Source organism: Artibeus jamaicensis, unplaced genomic scaffold (genome assembly GCF_021234435.1).
Source record: "Artibeus jamaicensis isolate MK-2021 breed Jamaican fruit bat unplaced genomic scaffold, CSHL_Jam_final contig_464, whole genome shotgun sequence".
Lineage (NCBI taxonomy): Eukaryota > Metazoa > Chordata > Mammalia > Chiroptera > Phyllostomidae > Artibeus > Artibeus jamaicensis.
In genome coordinates this window covers 8,332,620-8,355,102 of record NW_026521842.1, presented here as the reverse complement: position 1 = coordinate 8,355,102, position 22,483 = coordinate 8,332,620, and the positions used below count along the sequence as shown (strand labels likewise).

The 22,483-nt window shown below is 44.4% G+C and overlaps 1 protein-coding gene across 1 annotated transcript in view; it reads right to left on the bottom strand.

The window, feature by feature from the left end:
* LOC119047016 (polycystic kidney disease protein 1-like 2) overlaps positions 1–22,483 on the bottom strand; it is a 78,406-nt gene that overhangs the window by 10,617 nt on the left and 45,306 nt on the right. The window contains 14 exon segments of the mRNA XM_053666783.1: positions 1,356–1,489; positions 3,160–3,481; positions 4,417–4,602; positions 5,989–6,126; positions 9,015–9,126; positions 10,743–10,938; positions 13,289–13,473; positions 13,475–13,536; positions 14,308–14,397; positions 14,400–14,495; positions 16,189–16,345; positions 17,998–18,146; positions 18,149–18,179; positions 20,455–20,543. Coding sequence (XP_053522758.1) covers positions 1,356–1,489; positions 3,160–3,481; positions 4,417–4,602; positions 5,989–6,126; positions 9,015–9,126; positions 10,743–10,938; positions 13,289–13,473; positions 13,475–13,536; positions 14,308–14,397; positions 14,400–14,495; positions 16,189–16,345; positions 17,998–18,146; positions 18,149–18,179; positions 20,455–20,543 — 1,947 coding nt within the window.

Genomic DNA, 22,483 nt, shown 5'->3' with positions numbered 1-22,483 from the left:
CCCTCTGCATTTGGCGCTTGCCAGTTGTTCACTCAGTCACCTCCAACCAAAGCACACTCACCCACTTAACATCAGTTTACTTCAGACTGGCTCATATAAAGCCATTTCATCTAAAGACTGTTCACCGAGGATCCATTCATCTATTGACAAATATGCCTAAACTTCACTCATCTTTTGAATCATCTTTCATCCATTTGTGTGTTTTTTCTTATTTTGTATTAAAATGACTTTTTATTAATGATTAAAAACAATCTGATTAATAAGGCTACTTCCTACAAAAACAAAGCCAACCCCAAGAATGGCAGAACGGAGAGAGGCAAACAACCTGAGTCCTTCCTGACCTCAGTGGATGCTGAATCAACCAGACCCGAAACCTGTCCCATACTTTATATTTGTGGAAACACATAATGGAATCAGGTATGTTTGGGGACAGTTGTGTAAGCAGTCCTTAAAAAGCCAAAAAGATGACAAAAAAAAAAAAAAAGAGAGAGAGAGGAAAACAAGAGATACAGATAAGCTCCTGAAAAGAATTAGAAAGGAATTTTTGACAATGGGGAATGATAATGCAAAGTGATATAATAATGATAATGGAAGACCTTTTCATAGTTCTGACATTTTTACAAAACTACAAACATTAGTGGCGGTAAAGAATAATATTTTCTCTCCCTCTTCTTCCTCCCCTGTTTAATTCAATTTTTTCAAATAAAAGTAATATATATTTTGAAAATGTTTAACTTTTAAAGGAGATGTGATTGAGTTTTAGGCAAATTGATTATTAGCTGAAGAGACCTTTCATCAGAGTTTTCAATAAATTGTTATTAACATTAAAAGAGAGTGAAAGGTGGGGGAATGGGGAAAAAGAATAGAATAGGATGTAAAAATATCCATGTATCAAGTAGCTAAAGGAAATATTTTTAAAGCTTCTGTCCTAGGTGTGTAGGTTTGTGTGTTGAATTATGATGTAAAATATACTTCATACTATAGATTGAGGAATGATCTATTGCTTTGGTACAATCTGTTGTTACCAGATCACCCCCTTACTAGCCCCTCACTGCCAGTTCCCACCACTAGTAGAGTAGGAAGCTCAGGGATGTGAACCACTTTCAGACCCCAACCGGGTTCTCTTAGGACAACTTGGGAGACATGGCAAGAGAAGGGGCGGGGTGGGGGAGTGGAGCAACTCTGAAGCTTTGCCTGTGGGTGGCCGGGGAGAACCAAGACCCCCTCCCTGAATTTCCCAAACCACCATTTGCTCTGGAGCTCCAACACTAGGACAGCTAGGCCCTAGCCCAGAGGGAGGGAAAAGGGGTTTATCTTCCGGAACTCTGCAGGTGGGTTCACAGGCAGGTGCTCACCCAGGACGCTGGTCTCTAGGGTCAGAGTGATGATGCAGAACAGGTTGACGTTGACATTGTAGACAGTGAACTCCACAAACATGGCTCTAGTCAGGCTGTCCAGCCAGGTGTTGTCAAAGAGATATTGGAGAATTCTGTGGGAAGAAGGGCATTTAGGGGCATTTCTGTCCTTAGCCCCAGGGAGGAGGCCAGGGCTTCCTGTTGAAACTTCTCCCAGGGCTTTGGGGCCACTCCTGGGAGTGGTCACACAGTTTCACATACCATGGTGCAATGTGGTGGCACCAGTGGTCTCCTGGCTGCAGAGTAGAGGTTCCCAAAGTGGGGTCCCCACACTGGCAGCATTGGCATCATTTGGAAATTTGTTAGAAATGATTGTTCTCAGTCCCCACCCTGACCTCTTGCATCAGAAACAATGGGTGTGGGGCCTGGGGATCTGTGCTTTGATGAGCCCTTTGAGGGGTTATGATGCTTTTTAAAGTTTGAGGACCATGGTGTTAGAGGAGCCACATAAAATATCAGGGGCTTGGGCAGGCAGCAGCTGCAGCTGGGATGTCCCTCTTGGGGCCAGTTCATAGAGATGCACCTGCTGGTGCAGTGGAAAGACCGTAAGCGAATAACTTCTCCAGGCCTCAGCCTCCTCGTCTACAGTGGTGTTAACACCAGCACCAGGATCATTGTGAAGAGAAAATGGAGTGGGTGTGTGCGCGCATGCATAGTAATAATAGCTTTTATTACTTAGAGCAATAATGATTTTAAACTATGCCATACTGCTGTGGGTCTGCATCTTGCTTGGTACATTGAAGCAGGGAGAGAGTATCAGCTATTCCAAATGGCAGAAAAAGACCTTTTTCTAACCTAGACTCTTCTTGGCCTGTCCTTAATCTCAGAGGACCCCTGCAGTTAGTTGTCTTAGGGGTTTGTTACCTGTGCTGTAGGCAGGGACCCTGCCATCGTTAACAACCTCAGTGTTATAATAATACAATGGCAGACTGGGGTTCACATGACCCACTAACTTGCCTGGGGCTATTCAGCTAATAGGAGTAATGACAGGGTTTCAAACCTAGAGCTCTCTGACTCTAGAGTGTGTGGGAGAGGCAGTCTTCAGGGCCCTGAGTGTCTCTGTGTTCCAGCTGGCTGGGCTTCACCCAGGCCATTTCTCAGGGCTGTGTTGCAGTGGGCAGCCTTGAGGGATGAGGTGGCATCTTTCTTTGGACAGACAGCTGGCTTCTGCCTATAAAATTGTGAACGCTTCCAAGCTCACTGTTGCCCTTTGGTCCTGCAACTCACTGCCCATGCAAGCATCTATCATGGCCTTTGGTAGGGAACTGACTCAAATCACCATGAAGCTTTGCTACTGCTTTTGTTGTAATAAAGTCCTTCGTCTCTACTCCAAGAGACTCCTGTCTTCTGCCACCATCCATGAAATAGTAGCAGGCTAGCTCATTAGCTGTTAGGGTAAAGCTTTAGACGCAGCATGATTCTTGGTAAGGTTAAGCCATAACCACTTCTCACTTGCCAGAGGACAGCTTTGCATGAGTGTGAGCACCTCATACCTGCACTGGCTCTAGCAGAGGCACCAGGCTGAGATCACCGGGGCCTGAGAATGCTGGTGGGGCACTTTCCTTTCAACTCTGAGATTGCACAAATTCCAGGCTCCTGCAAATAAGACCTAAATGATTCTGAATCCCCCACAATGACATGAGTGAGCTTGACTCAGCCCGGTTTTGAAGCCTGCACAAGCCAATCAGACCGGAACTCCAGCAAATGGCTTTTCTCGACTGCGCATGAATCAAGTCAGCCTTACCTTGCTGCACTTTGGCGATTGGTCCCCAAGGGGACCACATAACCTCCTCCCTGGTACACAGTGAGTTTGCCCCAGATGGGATACCCTCGGTGCTGGCTCTGGCACTGCCAGGCCTGGGAAAAGCCATTGCTGCTATTGAGGTTGGAGGCATTCCAGCCTTCCCCATAGTCTGACAAGTCTTCAACATCCAGGGAATATGGTGCATGGCACCCATCGAGAGAAGTCTGCAACCATGTGGCAAGAGGGCAAGAGTTTTCTCAGACTCTCACTTGACGAATCTGGGCACTGCCAACCAGTTTGGAGTTCCCATCAGTAATGAAGCCTGATGACCAAAAATAGGTGGGTAAATCTAGTAAGCAAAATTATTTTAACACATTCCAAGCTCCCTGGCCTGGATGCTAACATAAATTTTAGTGTACCCATTGTAGAGACAGCCAAAAGAAGTTCATGGCCAACCACAGGCTACATTACCATCTCTCCACCCGGGACCTGGTCTACTTCCTGTACACTTCTCTTAGGTAATGACACCCTCACCACTCAGTCATCAAACTGGAGAACATTTGTACCCCTTCCCTCAATGCCTTCATTCTAATGGTCAGCAAGGCCAACAATTCTACCTCTTCATTGTTGTCTACATCTATCCTTGTCTCCCCACCTCTTGTACCCCTCTTCTTGGCATCAGTCCCACTATTTCTCCCCAGCATACTAACATACCCACCCTCTCCTCCAACTCCCACAATTTTAGAATGATCCTTCTGGAAGTTTGATTATACCACAAGTTTGATTGTGTAACTCCTTCGTGTAGGAGGTAATGACTCAATGACTCCTCATTTCCCTGAGCATAAAAAAAGAACTTTGAGATCTTTTATGATCTGGCCCTCATTTTTCGCTTCTGCTTTGATGCTCACTGGTATTCAACTCCTACTTATAGCCACACTCAGCACTTTGTAGTTCCAAGAAAGTGCCATGGTGTTTCAGGCTCATCTTTTCTCATTCTGTCTCTTCTGCCTGGTACACCATTTCTCCCTGGCCAATTCATGCTCAGTTATTTCTCATTTAGGAAGTTCTCCACTCTGCATCAAGGGAGTGATAGGGCCCTTCTGTATACACACAGTCTTCTGAGTGTTTCTCCTTTAAAGCATATGGCTCTATGGTTATCGGTTCTCTGTAAGGCTGGTGTTTACTGAGACTTACACCTGTTCCTAGAAAGAAGGGTGCATCAGGTGGCTGGCACATCCTGTGGCAAGGGGACAGTACCTGGATGATGACTGTGCAGGTTCCTCACCAGTGTGGTGTTGGCTTACATGAAGAACTCCTGGAAGCCCAGGACAGCTGAATAGCCTTGAGTGAAGCTGTGCTTGAGGTGTCTGTTGAGGTGGTAGGCACCGGGGTCCCTCTGCCCATAGGCCATCAGCAGCAACATCCACAGGAAGTCCAGGTACACTGGGAAAGGAAGCACAGCCCCTGGTCAGGCAGATTCCCCAACTCCCACCAAGTGCAGGGCAGGAAACAATTGAGGTTTTGTAGGCCAATTATTTGCACCTCTGGTGACAATGGGACTGATTTTTCTAGAGGCAGCAGAAAAAAAATAGAGCTCACAGACCACAAACCTCCTGCCTAAGTTCAAATCCTGGCTTTGTCACTTCTTACTCATGTGCCTTTCCCAAGTGATTTAACCCCTCTATGTCTCGCTCTCCTCATCTGTGAAATGGGGGATAGTAATTCTATTACACAAGGTTATGATGAGGGAGTCATGAATTAGTATTTACAAAGCACTTAAAACAGTGCATGCACAAGTTCATATTATATAAGTGTTTCTTAAATAGAATTTTTAAGAAAATGGGGCATCTGCCACATTATGATGCTGAAGACAGAGTGATGAAGATGACAGGTGTGTTACCTGCCCTCATGGAGCTCACCTGTTTTGTAGAAGACAGGTGTAAGTACCCCGGAAGGTACAAAGATTTAGTTTAGGAGGCTGGACACCAGGAACATGTGGCAATTTGGAACCTTACTGAATTAGACTCTCTGGGCCCTGGGCCTGGGAGTCTGCATTATAGAAACCCGTCCCCTGGATGACTTCTCACAACTCTGCCCACACCCCTTGGAACTCTTCATTGTGTACATGCTACTCTCCTGCACAAGTCCTCAGCTCTGGCCAGGATCGTGCTCAGCCAGTGGGAAGGCAGGCTAGAGTGCTGCAAGGTCAGTACTCTCCTCAGGAACAGACTTCACCAGTGACCTGGTAGATGAAAATGTGGGGTGTGTACTACATGCTCCTGCGGAGGTCCCCCACAGGACTGGGCCTCAGTTGTGCACATGGAACCCACTCGCCACCCCACTTTCCACTGGCTTTCTTCTCTACCCCTGCGATTTCCCCTTCCCTACCAAAGTTTGCCAGGATCCCCTCCCAAAACAACCATACATACCCAAGTCTGTTATGGGGAGCTGAGACCAAGACACATTGAGGCTTGAAAGCTGTTGGCCAGAGGGCCCGGGGAAGCCTCTATGAGGACATACATAGCCTTTGGGCTGAGAATAAAGGAATTCAGAGGACTTCACCAGAAGAAAAGGTGGAGAAGTTGAATAAGCACATTCCAACAGACTAGATGGAACAGCCTGGGCAAAGGACAGGGGTCAGGATTGGGCATAATGTCCCAGAAACTGTAGAATCCTGTGTCACGGGAGTTCAGGGCACAAGTGGCCGAGAGAGGTGACCTGGTGTGGGCAGAGCCACAATAGGGGGTTTGAATTTGATCCTACGGGCCATGAAGGGCCATTGAAGGATTTTAAATGTAGGGGAGAAGCATGGATAATCTTGCTGCCTACCCAAGATTTCTCTGACTAGGATAAATGCTTTCTGTTCCTTGAGGTGAGTGGTTTTCATCCTCTCGATGTTGGTGGCCAGAGGTGGCTGGTAGACATCCTTTTTGCTGTCTCTCCATTCTCGAAACAAGGAAGAGGGGTCTGTGAAATCAAGGACACAAGGACAGTTACTCCCATGGGCAGTGGAACCAGGCTCTATATTTGCAGCCAGGTGCAGCCAGGCTCACCCTTACTCCTCTGTGGGGAGGAACACAGCCCTCTGTGCTCTGCCCATGCTGTTCCTGTGTCCAGAATTCAGTCCCTTCTTCTGCATGTGGACAATTCCCCCTGGTACTGAAAACAAATGCCTTCCCCTCCCCGAAGGGTTACTGACTCCTGGATGCTGTCTTCCTTGCATTTCTGGATTCTAAGACAGATCCCAACATTTCCAAAACTTTAAAGGATGGAAGGATGAGGGTAACTAATATTTTAAAGTCCTATTAACATCTAATCCCAGTATCTTCTTTTTCAGACCACATTTTTGAGTTATAATGCTCATGAATTTACTGAATGGAAGTCTATAACACAATGATTTTAGTAAATTTGTAGTGAATTTAGAACAACCCAATTTTAGAACATTTTCATTACCCCAAAAACTTCCCTCACGTCCCACTGAGGTTAGTCCCCACTTTCACTCCATTCCCACCCTCAGCCCCATTAATATGTACTCTGTCTCTATAGGTTTTCCTTTTCTCGCTATTTCACATAAACGGAATCATACATACATAGTTTCTTGTGCCTGGCATCTTTCAATTAGCATGTTTTGGAGTTCATCCATATTGTTGTATGTATGAGCCGTTCCTTTTTATTGTTGAGTAGTATTTCATTGTATAGATGTACTTAGGGGTTTTCTGTTCACCCATTGATGGATATTTAGATTGTTTCTAGTTTTGGATAATATGAATAATGCTGCTATGAACATCCAAGTACAGGTGTTTGTGTGGATGTATATTTTCATTTCTTTTGGATAGCTTCTTAGGAGTGGCCAAATATCTTTTGGTTATTACGAATGAAGCTACTAGGAACATTTGTGTATCCATTCCTGTGTGAAAGTAAGTCTTCATTTCTCTGGGATAAATGCCCAAGAGTGCAAATCCTGGGACATATGGCAAGTCCATTTTTTAATTTGAAAAGACCTGCCAAACTCTTTCCCAGAGTGGCTGTATCATTTTACATTACCACCAGCAATGTAATGCTCAAGTTTTTCCACGTCCTTGTCAGCATTTGGTCTTACCACGTTTTTTACGTTAGCCATTCCGCAAGGGGTGTAGTAACCCAACTATCTTTTGGATTCATGCCCTTTGTTCACCTCCACTGCCAGTACATGTCGCCTCTTGTCTGGACCATTGCGATATTCTTCCTACTGGTCTCCCCACTTCTGCTATTGACCTAATACCTCTGACTGGCCTCCCCACTTCCACTTTTGACAAACTACCTCTGACCTATAAGAGCAGCCAGAGTAATCTTTCTAAACTCACAAACGAACCATGCTGCTCTCCTATTTAAAACACTTCAAGGCCCCAGCATTGGTCCTACAAGGTCCTGCGTGACTTGCTCCCCATTCACCTATCTGCCCTCCTCTTGAACGATTCTCCCCTCATTTTCCCAAGCTTTGGCCACATTGTCATTTTATTGTTATAAAATGACAAGCTGTGTCCCACCTCAGGGCCTTTGTACATTCCCAGTGAGCAATCCCTCCCTGCCCCCATCTTCAAAGGGCCAGTTTAGGTACCACCTCAGCCAAGAGGTCTGTACTCTCCATCCCCCCCACGCCCAGTTCCCATCACAATTCACATATGTGTCTACTTATGCATTTAATTATTTAATGTGTCTCCCCAAATGGGCTGTTCATTCCAAAGGAGGGCAGTAGTCAGTGCCATGTTGCCTGGGGCTGGGGCGGGAGTAGGGGTTGACTTCAAATGGGCGAGAGGGACCTTACGGGGTGATGAAGTTATTCTAAATCTGAACTATGGTGATAGCTGCACAATTCTATAAATTACTAAAATCAATGAATTATACATTAAAGTAGACTTTATGTAAATTATCTCCCCAGGCCATCACACTGCTTAGCACACAGCAAGTGCTTCCTGAATAATTGCCAAAGGAATGACTTAATGAATATTTCATTAATCTGGAGGCCAGCCTCTCCTTGGAGAAAAATTACTCTTGTCTTGGGAAGATTTTAATGGACCTTAGGATCTGCAAAACCAAAACCCTAATTTAGAGTGGAAGAATACAGGCTGGTGTGGAGGTGATAACTATACCGCATAATGATGTAGGTACATGGGCTTTTGCTAGTTTCTGTTTTATTTTCCCTGAAGGTCAAGTTCTCTGCACAGACTATTAGAATGTGGTTCTGTTCTGTTTGCAATTTTGTTTTAATAAGTCTCTTATTGTTGGCACCCTCAGGAGTTATGGTTGGGCAGTGAGAGATCTGCTTGGGGGGAGGGGGATGGTCAGTGGGTTTCTGCAACAGGGCTCATCTTGACTAGATTTTAGTAAAACTATGTACAAAAATAAGTGGTGGGCTGGATTTGGTCCCCTGGTTATATATAGTTTGCAGACCCTTGTCCTAGAACTTGAACTTGCCATGACTGTGTAGCCCGCCCACAAGCTCATTCCTTTTTTTTTTTTTTCCCCTTTTGGTCTTCATTCTAAAGACCCAGGACCTGGGCTTCACAGAAGAAAGCCTTTTGATTGGGATTACACAGAGAATGACAGCAAACACAGAGCATGGCCCTCAGGTGCCTCTTATCATGCTTAGGTATCAGAGAGAAAGGCCCAGGTAAAGAAGGAATAAGATAGTTCAAGAGACAATGAAGGAGTCACTTCTTTCTGGATGGTTTGGGGATAGTTCACCAGTCAGGGGAGAAGTCTTGATGGGGAGCAAAGGTCTGAGGCCAGGACCACCCACCCCAGTGGCTGGGCTCTCCAAGGCTTTCTCAGCTTTATCAGATTCCCAGTCCCTGCCTCCACTTGTGCACCATTACCTGGGCTGGACAGATGTCCCAGGAGAGGGGCCATAAGCTCCTCTTCGTCCTCCACACTCTTTAAAACCAGTGCAAAGAAAGCAGCAAACCCCAGCACGTAGAAAAATACCCACTGTGAACCCCAAACGCAAGTCGAAAACTCTGTATCAACTCCCAGTCTGAGATGGGGCTGGATTGAGGCCACATCTGTGTCCCAGGCACAGGAGCCACATTCTGGGGAGGTCAGGTGAGGTCAGGAGGTCAGCCCTCCTCTGCAGAGAGGGGACATGTTTATGAAGGGTGAGGGCCAGGGCTTGCGTGCACCTGGCTTGCACCTCCAGTGTGGTCAAGTTACTCTTCCATCCTCCCTCCCTTTCTTCCTATACGAAGTGATTAGCTTTCTTTTACTACCTCTGCTGTAAGGGTTCAGAACAGGCCTCCAGTAATTCTCTTTGGCATGTAAATTATTTCGAACTGAGGGAATCAAGACCCTGCAAACTCATGATAAAATTTTACCTCTTTCTTAAATAATTTAAGTTAGGGGCCTTGCTCATAATAAGAGTTATTACTGGAAATAAATTTTTATGACCTACTTGTAAGGCAGGGTAAACTTCTAATTACTGAACATCTGCTCATCTTTCTGCAATGACCTTCCTCCCCTCTGAAGCACCAAGATGATCCTCAGCTCGGAATGTCTTGTATACCTCATTTTCCTTTTCTGCCTTTGTACCTCTCTCGTGTATGTTGGTTCCCTGACTCCTTCAATGTATACCAGGTTCCCATGCATATATATGTATTAAATTGGTTATTTTCTGTGTCAGTCTACCTCATGTAGATTTAACTATTAGACCACCTGAAAGAACCTTGAGGGTAGACATAAGTTTTCTTCCTTCCCCATAGTACCTACAGTATACAAGTATAATTGGATTTTATGGCTTGGTTGGGAACAAAAAAGCCCAGCACTCTGTTCCTAAAATTCTTAGACTAGGTTGTGGGAGGTGTCAGGAAGTGCTGAAGTCTTCTGAAAAAGGCTGTTCAGGACAGGACAGAGGACCAAAGGGTAGAATGAGGGTAGGGGATTTGGTGAGTCTCATAGACTTAAAGATTCACCAAAAACGTCCCTCCTTTATGCAGCTTCCCCACTCCTGGCACCCCACCCCAGACACAGTATTCCTACCAGCTGGTTTTTTTTTCCTAAGGAAAGCTGTGACCCAGATCTCCAGGCTAGGGCTCAGTATTTCTCCCACTCCAACAGTAATTACATTTCAGAAATAGGAGTGTATCTTCCAATTGTTGTACACATTTAGTGACTGGGAGTTTTTATCTAAATGTCAAGTTCCAATAAATTGCTGGTCTGTTTGACAATTAAAACCATCTTTGGATTGAGGAAATTTTGTATTATTTCTATTCACAAGTGTAGTCTAGGGCAGGATGTTTATGACCTTAACTTCTTAACTTCAGATTTACTCATCTATAAAATGGAGGCAGGGTTCTTCCTGAGTGTGAGTATGATGTTGAAATGCCAGCATCTCATAAAACCACCAAGCCTGGCCCAGAGTAAGTGTCGAAGGGCTTGAGTCGTCATGGTCATTATGTTCATTATTGCCCCTGCCCTGGGACCTGCACAGAGATGGCATACCATGTGTGTTGAATGGATAGATGAATGAACAGCTAACGTAAGGACAGGGCATCTGGCAGGAGAGAAAGTAAGGACAGAGGGGGCAAGGGCAGCCACATACAGGTCCTGACCTTCAGAGGCTGGGTGACAAACACACTCTCCACAAAGGAGATGGCCATGGGGATGAACCACTTGAGAGAGCCGGTCCGTCCATAGTGCACGCCGTATAGCATGGTGAGGAAGGCTGCCACACCACAGGTAGCTGCCACCAGAAGCCAGCCCACCAGGACACACCACCAGGGAAGGCCCCGAGGGGGCTTGCTTGCTCTCGGAGAGCCATAATGGAAAGGGGATATAGTCTAGAATCAGTTCAAATCCCACTCCAGCCCATCAGCTGAGGGACCTTGACCAAGCTAGTTCACCTTGGCCAAGCTCCTTAACCTCTTGGATCCTCAAATTCCTCCTCTATATCTTGTACCCATTTCAAAGGGTTATTCTATGTTCTATTCTGTATACATATTGTAAAAAGTAATATAAACCCCACCACTTCTTAGCCTTCTGGTTAAGACCAAGTGTGGTATGTTCTTATCAGTTTAATCTATAAACCGAGCCACTTCCAAACTGAGTTAGAGTGGCCATCCCAGAGGAACTGCCTTGCACATCCTACTCCTCGAGCCTTCGGAATGTTAAAAGAGGACAAAATAACCTTTGCCCTGGGCCTAAAGTAAAGCAGCATCATATTACAAACAACTGTTTGCAAAACAGACAGAAGAGCAGACTTCAAGACTACTGGCATGAAAATTAAAGACATTCTTTAGAATTGGCATCACTATGTTAGTTTATCTGCAGCTACAAAAATGCCTTTCTTAGCTTATTAACACCCATGGATATTTCTTCTTTTCATGTAATAGTTCCCCTTCCCTTTTTCATACATTCCCCTTGCCTTCACCTCCTAATGGGAACACTGGGTTTCTGCCTAAATCGGTGCTTCCTGAACTATTTGTTTTGGATCTCAAATAAAGGCTTGTTACCTTTCACTTTAGCTTTTGATTTTTAGGTTAACGCTATGTGTATTCTACTGAGCCAGTCCCCATGTGAAGTGCTTTACACAGATTTGCTCCATTCCTTCTCAAGGAAAGCCTAGAAGGCCGGTGCTACATAATTTTTTGAAGTTTTTATTATGAAAATTCCTCCATACAAAATTAGCAAGCACAAGGAATTCCCATTAACTAGTTTTAGCAACCATTGCCACCTTGTCATATTTATTTCTTATAGCCCCACCTTTTTTAAAAAACTGGGCTATTTAAAATTAAACTCCAGATATATATAAAATCATCCCTCATTACTTCAGAATATTTCTCAATAATGGTCATTTTCTTACTGAATTCCAGTGCTGTCGTCACACTTAACAAAATTAAGAATAGTTTCTTAATGCCATCAATAGCCTATCTGTACTCAAATAAAGGGCCAGAGTTTGCCACCCCCAAAATACACTTCTTTGGGGATATTTATTATTTTAGGTGATTATTTTTTAAGAGCGAGCAGATGAGGGAGAAGCTCTTGAAATCAAGTAGAAGTTAAGGAAAATCTCCATTTGTAAGGGTGTTTTTCTCACTGTACCAGGAACACATGGGTATATAAATCTCTAGAAACTTATCACTGGAGAAGGAAGGACTTAAATCTGCATAACAATATTACTATTGTTTACTGTGCTTTTCCTCGTAGCCCCCCATAGCTGACACCCCACCCAGAACATCTTTTGCCTTAAGCTGAAGGTGGTATTTAAAGTGATGGCTTCTGCCATTTTGGTGAGTTACTTAGTTTTGCTGCGTTTCTCCCATGTAAACAGGTGATATACATGTTATGAAAACTTCATTTGGCCCTGGCTGGGTAGCTTGGCTAGAGCCAAGTCCTTCCAGCAAAGCCAGAAGTTGCTTGATGTCCATCAGGTCCCAGCCCAAGGCAGGGGATGGCACCTTTAAGGCTTTAAACAGGGATCTAACAAGTCTCCACATATCCTGCAAATCAAACCAGGTAGGGTAAGGGGGTATAAGCTATAAGTAAGGGGCCCAGCCAAGCGGTCAATAGCATTCACCTTGGGACTGGATAATCTGGGTTTGAGTCCCAGCTCTGCCCACTGAGACCTGATGTTGGACCATCCTGAGCTTCCATCTGTCACTTATAAAATCCCTTTCCTAGGATTTGAACTAACGCATTCAGACTATAATCCTCAGACTGTAACACATAATAGGTGCTCAACAAATGCTTATTGTGTGCATGAGTGCAATTCCTTCTACAGGCTTTCAGTCTGTGATCTATAATAAAGGTATAACATTTTGTATGTAGTAGGCACCTCAAAAGTGTGCATGTATGCATGTGTGTAGTAGGTGTTTGTGTGTGTATACATGTGTAAACATTTGTAAATTTATATGTGTGCCTGCTTCTGTGTGGATGTGTGTACATGTGTGTGTCACTCTGTATATCTGTATGAAGTACATGTTTGTAGGTGCATATGTTTCTGTGTTATGTGTATATGCATACATGTGTAGGTGCACTTGTGTGTATGCAGGTGTGTGTGTGCAGCCGATAAATCTTGATGACTGTTGCTGTGAGACAACATGGGGTTGTCAGGCCCCAAGCCTTAGTCCTCACCCCACTTCTGCCCAGGCCTCAGCACCTTCCATACCACCAAGGTTGAAGACATACTTTGGACACTGTTTCAGGTATCAGAAGGCCATCCTCCATGGGCCGTGGTGAGGGAGCTGGGCTGGGAGACCTTCTGTCCCATTTCCCAGTGTTCTGCTCCTTAGTCACCCGAGGACGGGTGTTTCGAAAGATCTGAATAATCAGGAGGTTGATGGGGGAACTTGAGGAGAGAGCTCTCCAGTCCAATCACCACTTCCTGCCAAGTGAATTCAGTTTTACCTGGGGCAGAGAGAGGAAAAGGGTCAATGGAAGTGGCTGTGCATTAAGGATCAATCTTGCCCAAAGGGAGGTCTAGCCCATAAGAGGCTCCTGAGAAGTGGCCTCTAAGCCCCTGGGGTGTCCTGCCTTGAAGGTACAGCTTTGTTTATAGGGAATATTGGGCCACACTGTATAGTCTAAGCTAACAGTGTGATTTATGGTGGAGACCTTGGCCACATGGTATTACCTCCACCTCTGCTGGGGCTGGAGGCTTGGATCAGCTGTCGCAGGGGGTCAATCACGTGTATGTGAGCAAGCCCCGATAAAAACTCTGGACACCAGGGCCTGGGTGAGCATCCTGGGTGGCAGTACTCTGTGCGTATCGTTGTACATCATTATCAGGAGTGAGCACTGTCCACCATTCCACTGGGAGGAGACAACTAGAAGCTCCACAGGTGGTCCTTCCTGGACCCTGCCCCATGTACCTCTTCCCTTTCCTGGTCTAATCTGTATTTTTTTCTCTGTAATAAGTACAAGTATAATGGTGTTCCTGACTTCTGTGAGCCGTTCTAGTGAATTACTGAAACCAAGAGTGGTCTTGGCTCCCATCCAAGTACTAACCAGGCCCGACCCTGCTTAGCTTCCGAGATCAGATGAGATTGGGCACGTTCAGGGTGGTATGGCTGTGGACTAGAGTGGTCTTGGGAGCTCTGGAATTGCATGGCATTTCTGGGAAGTGACAGCTCAGGTCCACCAGCCACTAGCCCTAATTGCCATGACGGTGGGAATTACCCAAGCTCATTTTTTGCTCAGCTGGGTCCTTGGGAACACCCCAGAACATGATGCTGGTCAGCATGGTGCAGAGGAGCAGGGAGAAGCAGCGGACACCCTCTGGATGCGGGTGAAGTTGCTCCGGGCTGAGCAGCTGAAGACAGAATACCAAATGTGCTCATCCTGGAAGCCCATGGAGGTCTTCATGAGGTCTTCATGAAAAACAGGTGTCTGTGGACAGGCAGGAAGTGAGGGACGGGCATGTAAGGAGATGGGAATGTGAGAAGACTGCTCTCTTTGGAACAATCTTTGTTTCTAAGATTTATTATCTATTTTCTGTTGTAAAAGAAGTACAGCCTCACGGCAGAATTACTTAGAGTTAATGATGGGGACTTTGGACAGAGTGGGATCGTAGACTGCCCTCTTACCAGCTGTGTGACCTCAGGCAAGTCACTTTACTCCTTGCACCTCAATTTACTCATCTGTAAGATGGAGGTAATAATAGAACCTGCCTCACCAGACTGTTGAAAGAATTAAAAGTCATAATTTTTGGAAAGCATTTGGCAGAGTAGCTGGTATATAGGTGAGTGTTCATCAGTGTTAGCAATGATTACTTTTGTTATAGTTTTAATGTAATAACATAACTACATAACTACGATACTAAATTTGTTATAATTAGAGCAGCAAAAAATAGTGGTGAAAAATTCCAGGGCCTGGGTTCAGACTCAGTTTAAGAGAATAAAAATTGATAAGACAGAGCCCCTGAAAATGACACCACATTCTCTTTAATCTGAGGGACTTATCCAAGGTCATGCAGCAAGTCAATAGTGGGCATATGGGACTTTGCAGTCCGTTTCATGTCTTTGTTATATCTCTTGGGGTCCAAGTCTCTCTGATTCAGACTTTTTCTCCCTTGGAGGTTGAGCTGCTGCTCACAGTGGCAGCTGGGAGGAAAAGTAGATTTAGTAAATGCACTGGAAACAGATTTTTTAAAACCTACCTCAAAAGTCATTTAAAGTAGAGGTCACAAATTTAAATGCTTAAGGGGGCCCAGAGAGATGTAAATAAATCAAGTAAATGAGTCAAGTGGGTTAGAAGTCACGTAATAGGGAATGGTGAGGACTCCGGTAAACTGGAGAGCATACGGTCTCTGTAAGAGGAAGGCTGGTTAGTCGGTGTCAGCATTTTGGTGTCGTGTAGGAATACGGGCTCAGCATTTCCATACTTGCCATTTTTTCAGTGAAGTCTCTTGATTTTTAAATATTGGAAACAGACTTAATGTTCATTCATAAGAGAATGGTTAAATAAGTTATGGGACATTTATTCTATGGAACATTATGTAGCCAATAAGGAAAAAATTGATCTTAACATGCTCTTTTGGAAGGATATTCATATTATATCATTAAAGGGAAAAAGCAATATATTTTAAAGGAGATAAAATAAACAATAATCTATGGTGTTATGTGTGTATGTACATTTGTACTTGCTTGTATGTGTTTGGAGACAGACGTGGAAGGAAGTAAAGCCAAGTTAGACAAGTGCTGAAAAATCCAACTAGTGTAAAATAACATGAAGAAGAAACTGCAAATGACCAGACATTGAATCACCATTCAAATCGGACTGTTCACGCATATGAAAATATTATTCTGTGGCATTCAAAAGGAAATATGCATAACCATTCCAACCATTTTCACCACCTTGAAGATTCTGTCTTGGAGGGTCCATGTCCCTCCAGGGCCTTTCAGTCCCAACAAGAAAAACTGATTGGGTATTAATGTCACACGCTCAAATGTACCCAGTCCTGATAGCTGAAATGTGTTTTTATTCGGCTGTGACTGGATTGTAATGCAACTTCCCTAGAAATGAAAGAAAAAGTAAAGAGCATTTGCTTAAAATGAAAAAAAAAAAAGTACCTAAATTGTTTCCTGTCCCTCTCAGTGGCTACTGGAAATACTTTGTCAAGGACACGGTCTCCGACTTCGATGGACAGCCATGAGTTGCAGAGGAAACACCACTTCCGGTCCATCACCAGGTCATGCGCCAGCACCCAGCTTACGTACTTGGAGAAAGGACCCACACTTCTGAGGACAAGGTCGGGGGATAAGACTTCTTTGGACACCACAAAGGTAATACCTCTGCAAACCTGAGCCCAAGAACAAGAGCTCTTATAAAGAGAGCTCTTTTTTCTGCACTGTTCTTGGTGCCTTGATCAAAATGCCCTGATCAGTGGGTAAATTCGGCCTCATGTGGGGAGCCCAGCTGTTGAAGGCTGCCATGTTTTCACAGATTTGCTGCAAGAGGGTATATTCTGAAACCTTTACCCTCGACATGGGGCAGCAAGTGCAGGGCCAGCATCCTGATACAAGTGAGGAAAGCAAAGTTGTCTAAATGTGTGTGTTCAGGGAGGTGCAGACACAGGTAGACAAAATTGGGTCCTCCCGCAGGCTTCTACCCAGAGAGTGAGCCTACCATCTATCTGGGACTCAGAACTTCGAGTTAGGTGTTTGAAACCTGGGGAAGAAATGAAATCATCTTGCCTCTGCTTGGATGGCAGATCCAGAAGCAGCCAATTCCCCTGTTGCCTTACAGCCAATAAGAATGGTAATGATATCAGTAGCTGCTCTCTATTGAGCACTTACTGCATAATGGGGATTATACCAGGAGGCTCTTAACATGCATTTTCTCATTTCTGGGAGGACAGCCCTGTCAGGCATGCCAGAACCACATCTTCTGAGGTCACACACCCTCCTGGGGAGCCTGACATCCAGTGACTGGTGGGTGCAGTGTGTGGGCATGACCAAGATCTGGGCATCTCAGCCCAACTTGGGATAGCTTTAGAGCTCCCTAGGCGGGGGGTGGGGGTCAACCGAGCTGTTGGGCTGTTATTGGGCTGCATTGAAACTTTTCCCTGTGCTCATCCTGCTTCCTTCTCTCCCTTCCTAGAGGCTGACCCCAGATACTCCTTGATAAACACCCTGCATGCTCAACTCCAACTCAGAGTCTGCTTCAAACCACCCTGCAGCTGAGGCACTTAAAGTATTAATGTTTAATCCCTTAGGTAAATCAAAGACATCACTATAAATGCTGTGTTTTTCTAAAGCTGCCAGCTGCTGATGGGTGCTAAGGCTGGAAACCACTCATCTGGGTCACTAGCTTTGACCTCAGCAGAATGGGGAGGAGTCTTTGCTCTGAGTTTGCCAGTTGTGTGACTTTGCACAAGTCGCTCATCTTCTTTGAGCTTAGAGTTTCCCACCTAAACGAAGATAACAGTACTTGTCCCTGAGAGTCGTTGTGAAGACAACCTTAGCTTATTGTTCAGCAGCAGCACCTTCTTCTACCAGAGAATCAGCTCAGTGTCTCTTTTAGTCTCCTCTTATTGAGGCAGTGTTTTTCTTCATGATAGGCACTTGTCCTCCTTTTACACATAATGAAACAAGGAGTTAAATGATAGATTGATGCTGCAAAAGTGCCAAGGGTGGACTACACTGGACCCCAGGGCTGCAACTTATAGTTTCTCTCCTAGATACTAATTCAACTTGTGACTGGTGGTCCTCTCTGACCCTCAGTTTTCTTATCTGTGAAATAGGGATCCATTCTATGTGTCTTTCAGAGGCATGTGAGGATCAGTAGGGCAGCAAATGCACAGTGCCCAGCCCTAGCTTAGGGCTTAGTAGGTTGTTGTGGTTTGACTCACCACAACAGTAGGTTGACTCACCAGGATGGCTGGTCCCCTGAATTGTCATGCCACAGCCGCAGGCTCCTCAGTTCTCCCAGAGGGAACAAGGTGGAGAGTAAGAAGACATCCACTCCTCCTCATTCAAAAACCAGGATGTCAGGGTCTGACAGGTGGTGAGCTTGCTCTCTCCATCCAGACCATATAGGGTTATAGTCACCTGAAATCCAAAGATGAGGAGTGACCAATGCCACATGGTAACCAAGCCCCCTGGTTGTATTTCATTGGAACTGCCCCCTGAAAACCCAAAGAAAATCAACAAAGCATAGCACTTTCCCCCTCTCCTTTCCTCCTCTCTTAGACCTGTCTGGTTATTTTTTAGTTGTATGAAGATTTGGGGTGACACTGTCTGTATTCATGACTTCAAGATGAGTTTTACTCATAAAATGCTTCCTGGTGGCCTTTTCAAACTTCCCGTATATTTATTTATAATGGACTATAGAGCAGGAGCTGGTTTCCCCCCTACCAGTTATGTTCCCAGTGTCTGCCACAGGGCCTGGCACTGAGACATGAATGAGTGAGGGCCCACTATGTTGAAAATACATATTCCCAGTTCCTGCTCCACACCTACCAGGTAAGAATATTGGTACAGAGACCCAGAGTCTGTGTTTTTCTGAAGCTATCCAGGTGATGCTAATGGGCATGACCTTCTGAGCTAAAAAGAGCTGCAGTAAATGCTACTGATGACGCTGACAACACTTAGCGTCATCACTGCAGCACTCCCTGAGCTCACATGCAACTGCTGGCAGCTGGGTCTCTCCCCAGTCGTTCTGTTGGCTGTTAGAGTAGCAGGCCAGAAAGTGCCAGATAATGAATGGCCCCTGCAAGTCAGCCTCCATCCGTGACTGATGGGATTGGTGCATAGGTACCCCAGCTCCCTCGGCCCTCTGTTGGGATGACGCTGAAGCCCACATTTCTTACTGTTTTCCGGCGTCCCTAAATGGGCTTAGGTTCCGTTTCCCAGAAATGTAACAGGTTAATAATACACTCTTTGTTAGTTTCTGTCCTTCTCTGTCTGCTTCCCATTTCCCTGCTGGGGTATCCGAGGATTCCCTCTCAAGTCAACTACTTATACTTGATTCCTGGTTTCAGAGTCTGCTTCTACAAGAGGATTTCTCCACGACAGACATTCTAGGCTGGATAATTCCTTGCTTTGGGGGCTGTTCTGTGCCTTGTATGATGTTTAGCAGCATCCGTGGCCTCTACCCACTAGATACTAGTAGCATCTCCCAAATTGCTAACAACCAAAAATGCCTCCAGTATTACCACCTGTCTGCCCAGGGCAGCATCGCCCCGTGTCAAGAACCACTGTGCTCGGAGAAATCAAACTAAAACAATATCAGATTGAAATGTGACAACTCTCCATGAAGAGAAATGGCCTGTGCATCACAGGTTTCACTTTCGGTTAAGGGTAACTCTTCAGTGTCAAACAGAAGTGAGATGGCTGTTTCATTAGATGGATGAAATTGATTCCTACATTTATTTAATAAGTAGTTATTGGTACTTACTCCATTTTTGAGACCTGGTTGAAGACCTAACACATAGCAATAAGTTAAAGGAACTTCTAAAAATAACACAAATATGTACATAAATAAAAATAACAAGATTAAAAAATAAGAAAGTAAACCGATAAATGCTCTGCTCTAATAAAGCCTAATGTCATTTTTTAAAAAACAGTGGAGTTTTTTTTTAGGACAATATACAGAATGCCAGTGCTTCTTAAACTGTGTTCCGTGGAGCCCTCAGTTTCAGTAAAGGAACCGTGGAGGTTGCTGCAAGGAATATGCATTCTGATGCGGGACATGGTGCAGGGCAGACTTAACTGAAGATGCCGAGGCCTTATGGACACAACCTGCTGTATGCCCCACAGCTAAATGTTCAAGGATTTCAGAGAACACACAAATAAGTGAAATCGTTTCTCTACTACCTATCGTCAGCCCATTCAAGGACAGATGGCTCAGTTCAACCTGTTAGCTAGATGCCAGCTAATTGGTTTACCTAAAAAATGTAAATTAAGACTCGTTTTCAAATGGTGGGCATTTTTTCTCTTTCCTTTCTCACCTCTCTTGTAAATTCTACTTTTCCTTTATTTACTGATCAGTTTACTAACTGTTCTTCACATGTGAGCGAAATTGATGCGGGTAATCATCTAACTGAGTTTCTTCTGATAGGGATAAGAGAGATGACAAGTGGCACTATGCTAGGCCCCAACTCTCCATTAACACCTTCTTTTTCTTTTTAAATATTGGGGTTTAGGGTGATATGCTGTTTGACAAAAGGATTCTTTCCTATTTAAAAAAAAAAGCAAAAAGCAAGAAATTAAAAAACACTATAGCACCAAACCCACTGTGCTAAAATAACTCAACAATGAACTGGCAAGCACTTTGCTGGGTGGTTCATGCTAACTGACTTGGGGATCTTGTATGGTTAGGTACCTTCGAGGAAGTAGCTGCCCCTCTCCGGTGCCCAGTGTAGACTGTCACCAGGTAGTGGTACTGGGCAAAGTGATCATTGTCCTCCAGCACTGTGACTTTAAGGATTGAGTTAGGAAGACTCTACTCAGTGGGTTTATCCACTGCCCAGCAGCCATGAGTGAGCTGGATATTCATGACAATAAAAGGAGGAAAGCAAAATTATGTACGCTGTTTATTCATTCCATCAGATGAAAACAAGTAAAAACTAAAACTTTTAAAATAAAAGTACAGCCCTGGCTGGTGTGGCTCTGTGGAATGAGCACCAGCCAGGTGCTCAATCCACACAAAAAAAGGTCAATGGTTAGATTCCTAAACAGAGCACATGCCGGAGCTGTGGGCCAAGATTGTGGTCAGGCACATGTGAGGTAACAGATTGATGTTCCTCTCGTACGTCAATGTTTCTTTCCCTCTCTTTCTTCCTCCCTTCTCCTCACTCTAAAAACAAATAAAATCTTTTAAAAAATAAAATAAAAATACAAAATACATTTGTTATTAAATATGACCCAAAATAGTAAAATTGGAAATGAACTTGCTGTTAAGCTGAGAATGCTTGATGTTTGATCTGGTGAACAATACAAACTCTATTTCTGTATAATTTTTCATAGCATTGATAACCATATTCTGCCTCTAAGGGAATTTATTTATTTTTAAATATATTTTATTGACTATGCCATTACAGTTCTATTTCCCCCCTTCATTTTCCTCCACCCTGCATACCCCTCCACCCTGCACACCCCTCCCCCACCATTCCCCCCTTTAGTTTATGACCACGTGACTCAAGTTCTTTAGATTCTATATTTCCCATACTATTCTTGCCCTCCCCCTATCTATTTTCTATGTACCGTCTATGCTACTTATTTTCTGTACCTTCTCCTTCCTTCTCCCACTCCCCTGTTGCTAACCCTCCATGTGATCTTCATTTCTATGGTTCTGCTCCTGATCTAGCTGTCCTCTTAGTTTTTTTTTTTAGGTGTGGTTCTTAGTAATTGTGAGTTTGCTGTCCTTTCACTGTTCATCTTTTTTATCTTCTTTTTCTTAGGTAAGTCCCTTTAATATAATAAGGGCTTGGTGATGATGAACTCCTTGAATTTGATCTTATCTGAGAAGCACTTTATCTGTCCTTCCCTTCTAAATGAAAGCTTTGCTGGATAGATCAATCTTGGATGTAGGTCTTTGGATTTCATGACTTGGAATACTTCTTTCCAGCCCCTTCTTGCCTGCAAGGTCTCTTTTGAGAAATCAGCTGACAGTCTGATGGGAACTCCTTTGTAGGTGACTGTCCCCTTATCTCTTGCTGCTTCTAGAATTCTCTCTTTCATTTTCATCTTGGCTAATGTAATGATGATGTGCCTTGGTGTGTTCCTTCTTGGGTCCAAATTTTTGGGACTCTCTGAGCTTCTTGGATTTCCTGGAAGTCTATTTCCTTTGCCAGATTGGGGAAATTCTCCTTTATAATTTGTTCAAATAAGTGTTCCACTCGTGGCTTTTCCTCTTCCCCTTCTGGTACCCCTATAATTCGAGTGTTGGGGCGTTTAAAGATGTCCTGGAGGTTCCTAAGCCTCTCCTCATTTTTTTGAATTCTTGTTTCTTCATCCTTTTCTGTTTGGTCATTTTTTTCTCTTTCTGGACCATTCCTTTGATTTGAGTCCCAGTTTCCTTTCCATTACTATTGGTTTCCTGTGCATTTCCATTCGTTTCAATTAGTTTAGCCTTCATATGTTCCTCTAATTTGTGACTATAATCAACCAGTTCTGTGAGCATCCTGATCACCAGTGTTTTGAACTGTGCCTCTGATAGGTTGGCAATTTCTTGTTCGCTTAGATTTATGGGCTCTGGGGCTCTGAGTTGTTCTTGAGCCATGTTTTGATCTGTTCCTGCCTGTTACATACAAGGAGGTGTTCACCAGAGCGGGGCCACCCAGGTCACTGGTTTGTGATGCTGTATGTGGGGGCGGGGTCAGAGAGGGACAATGGTGGTCCCCTCTGCCACT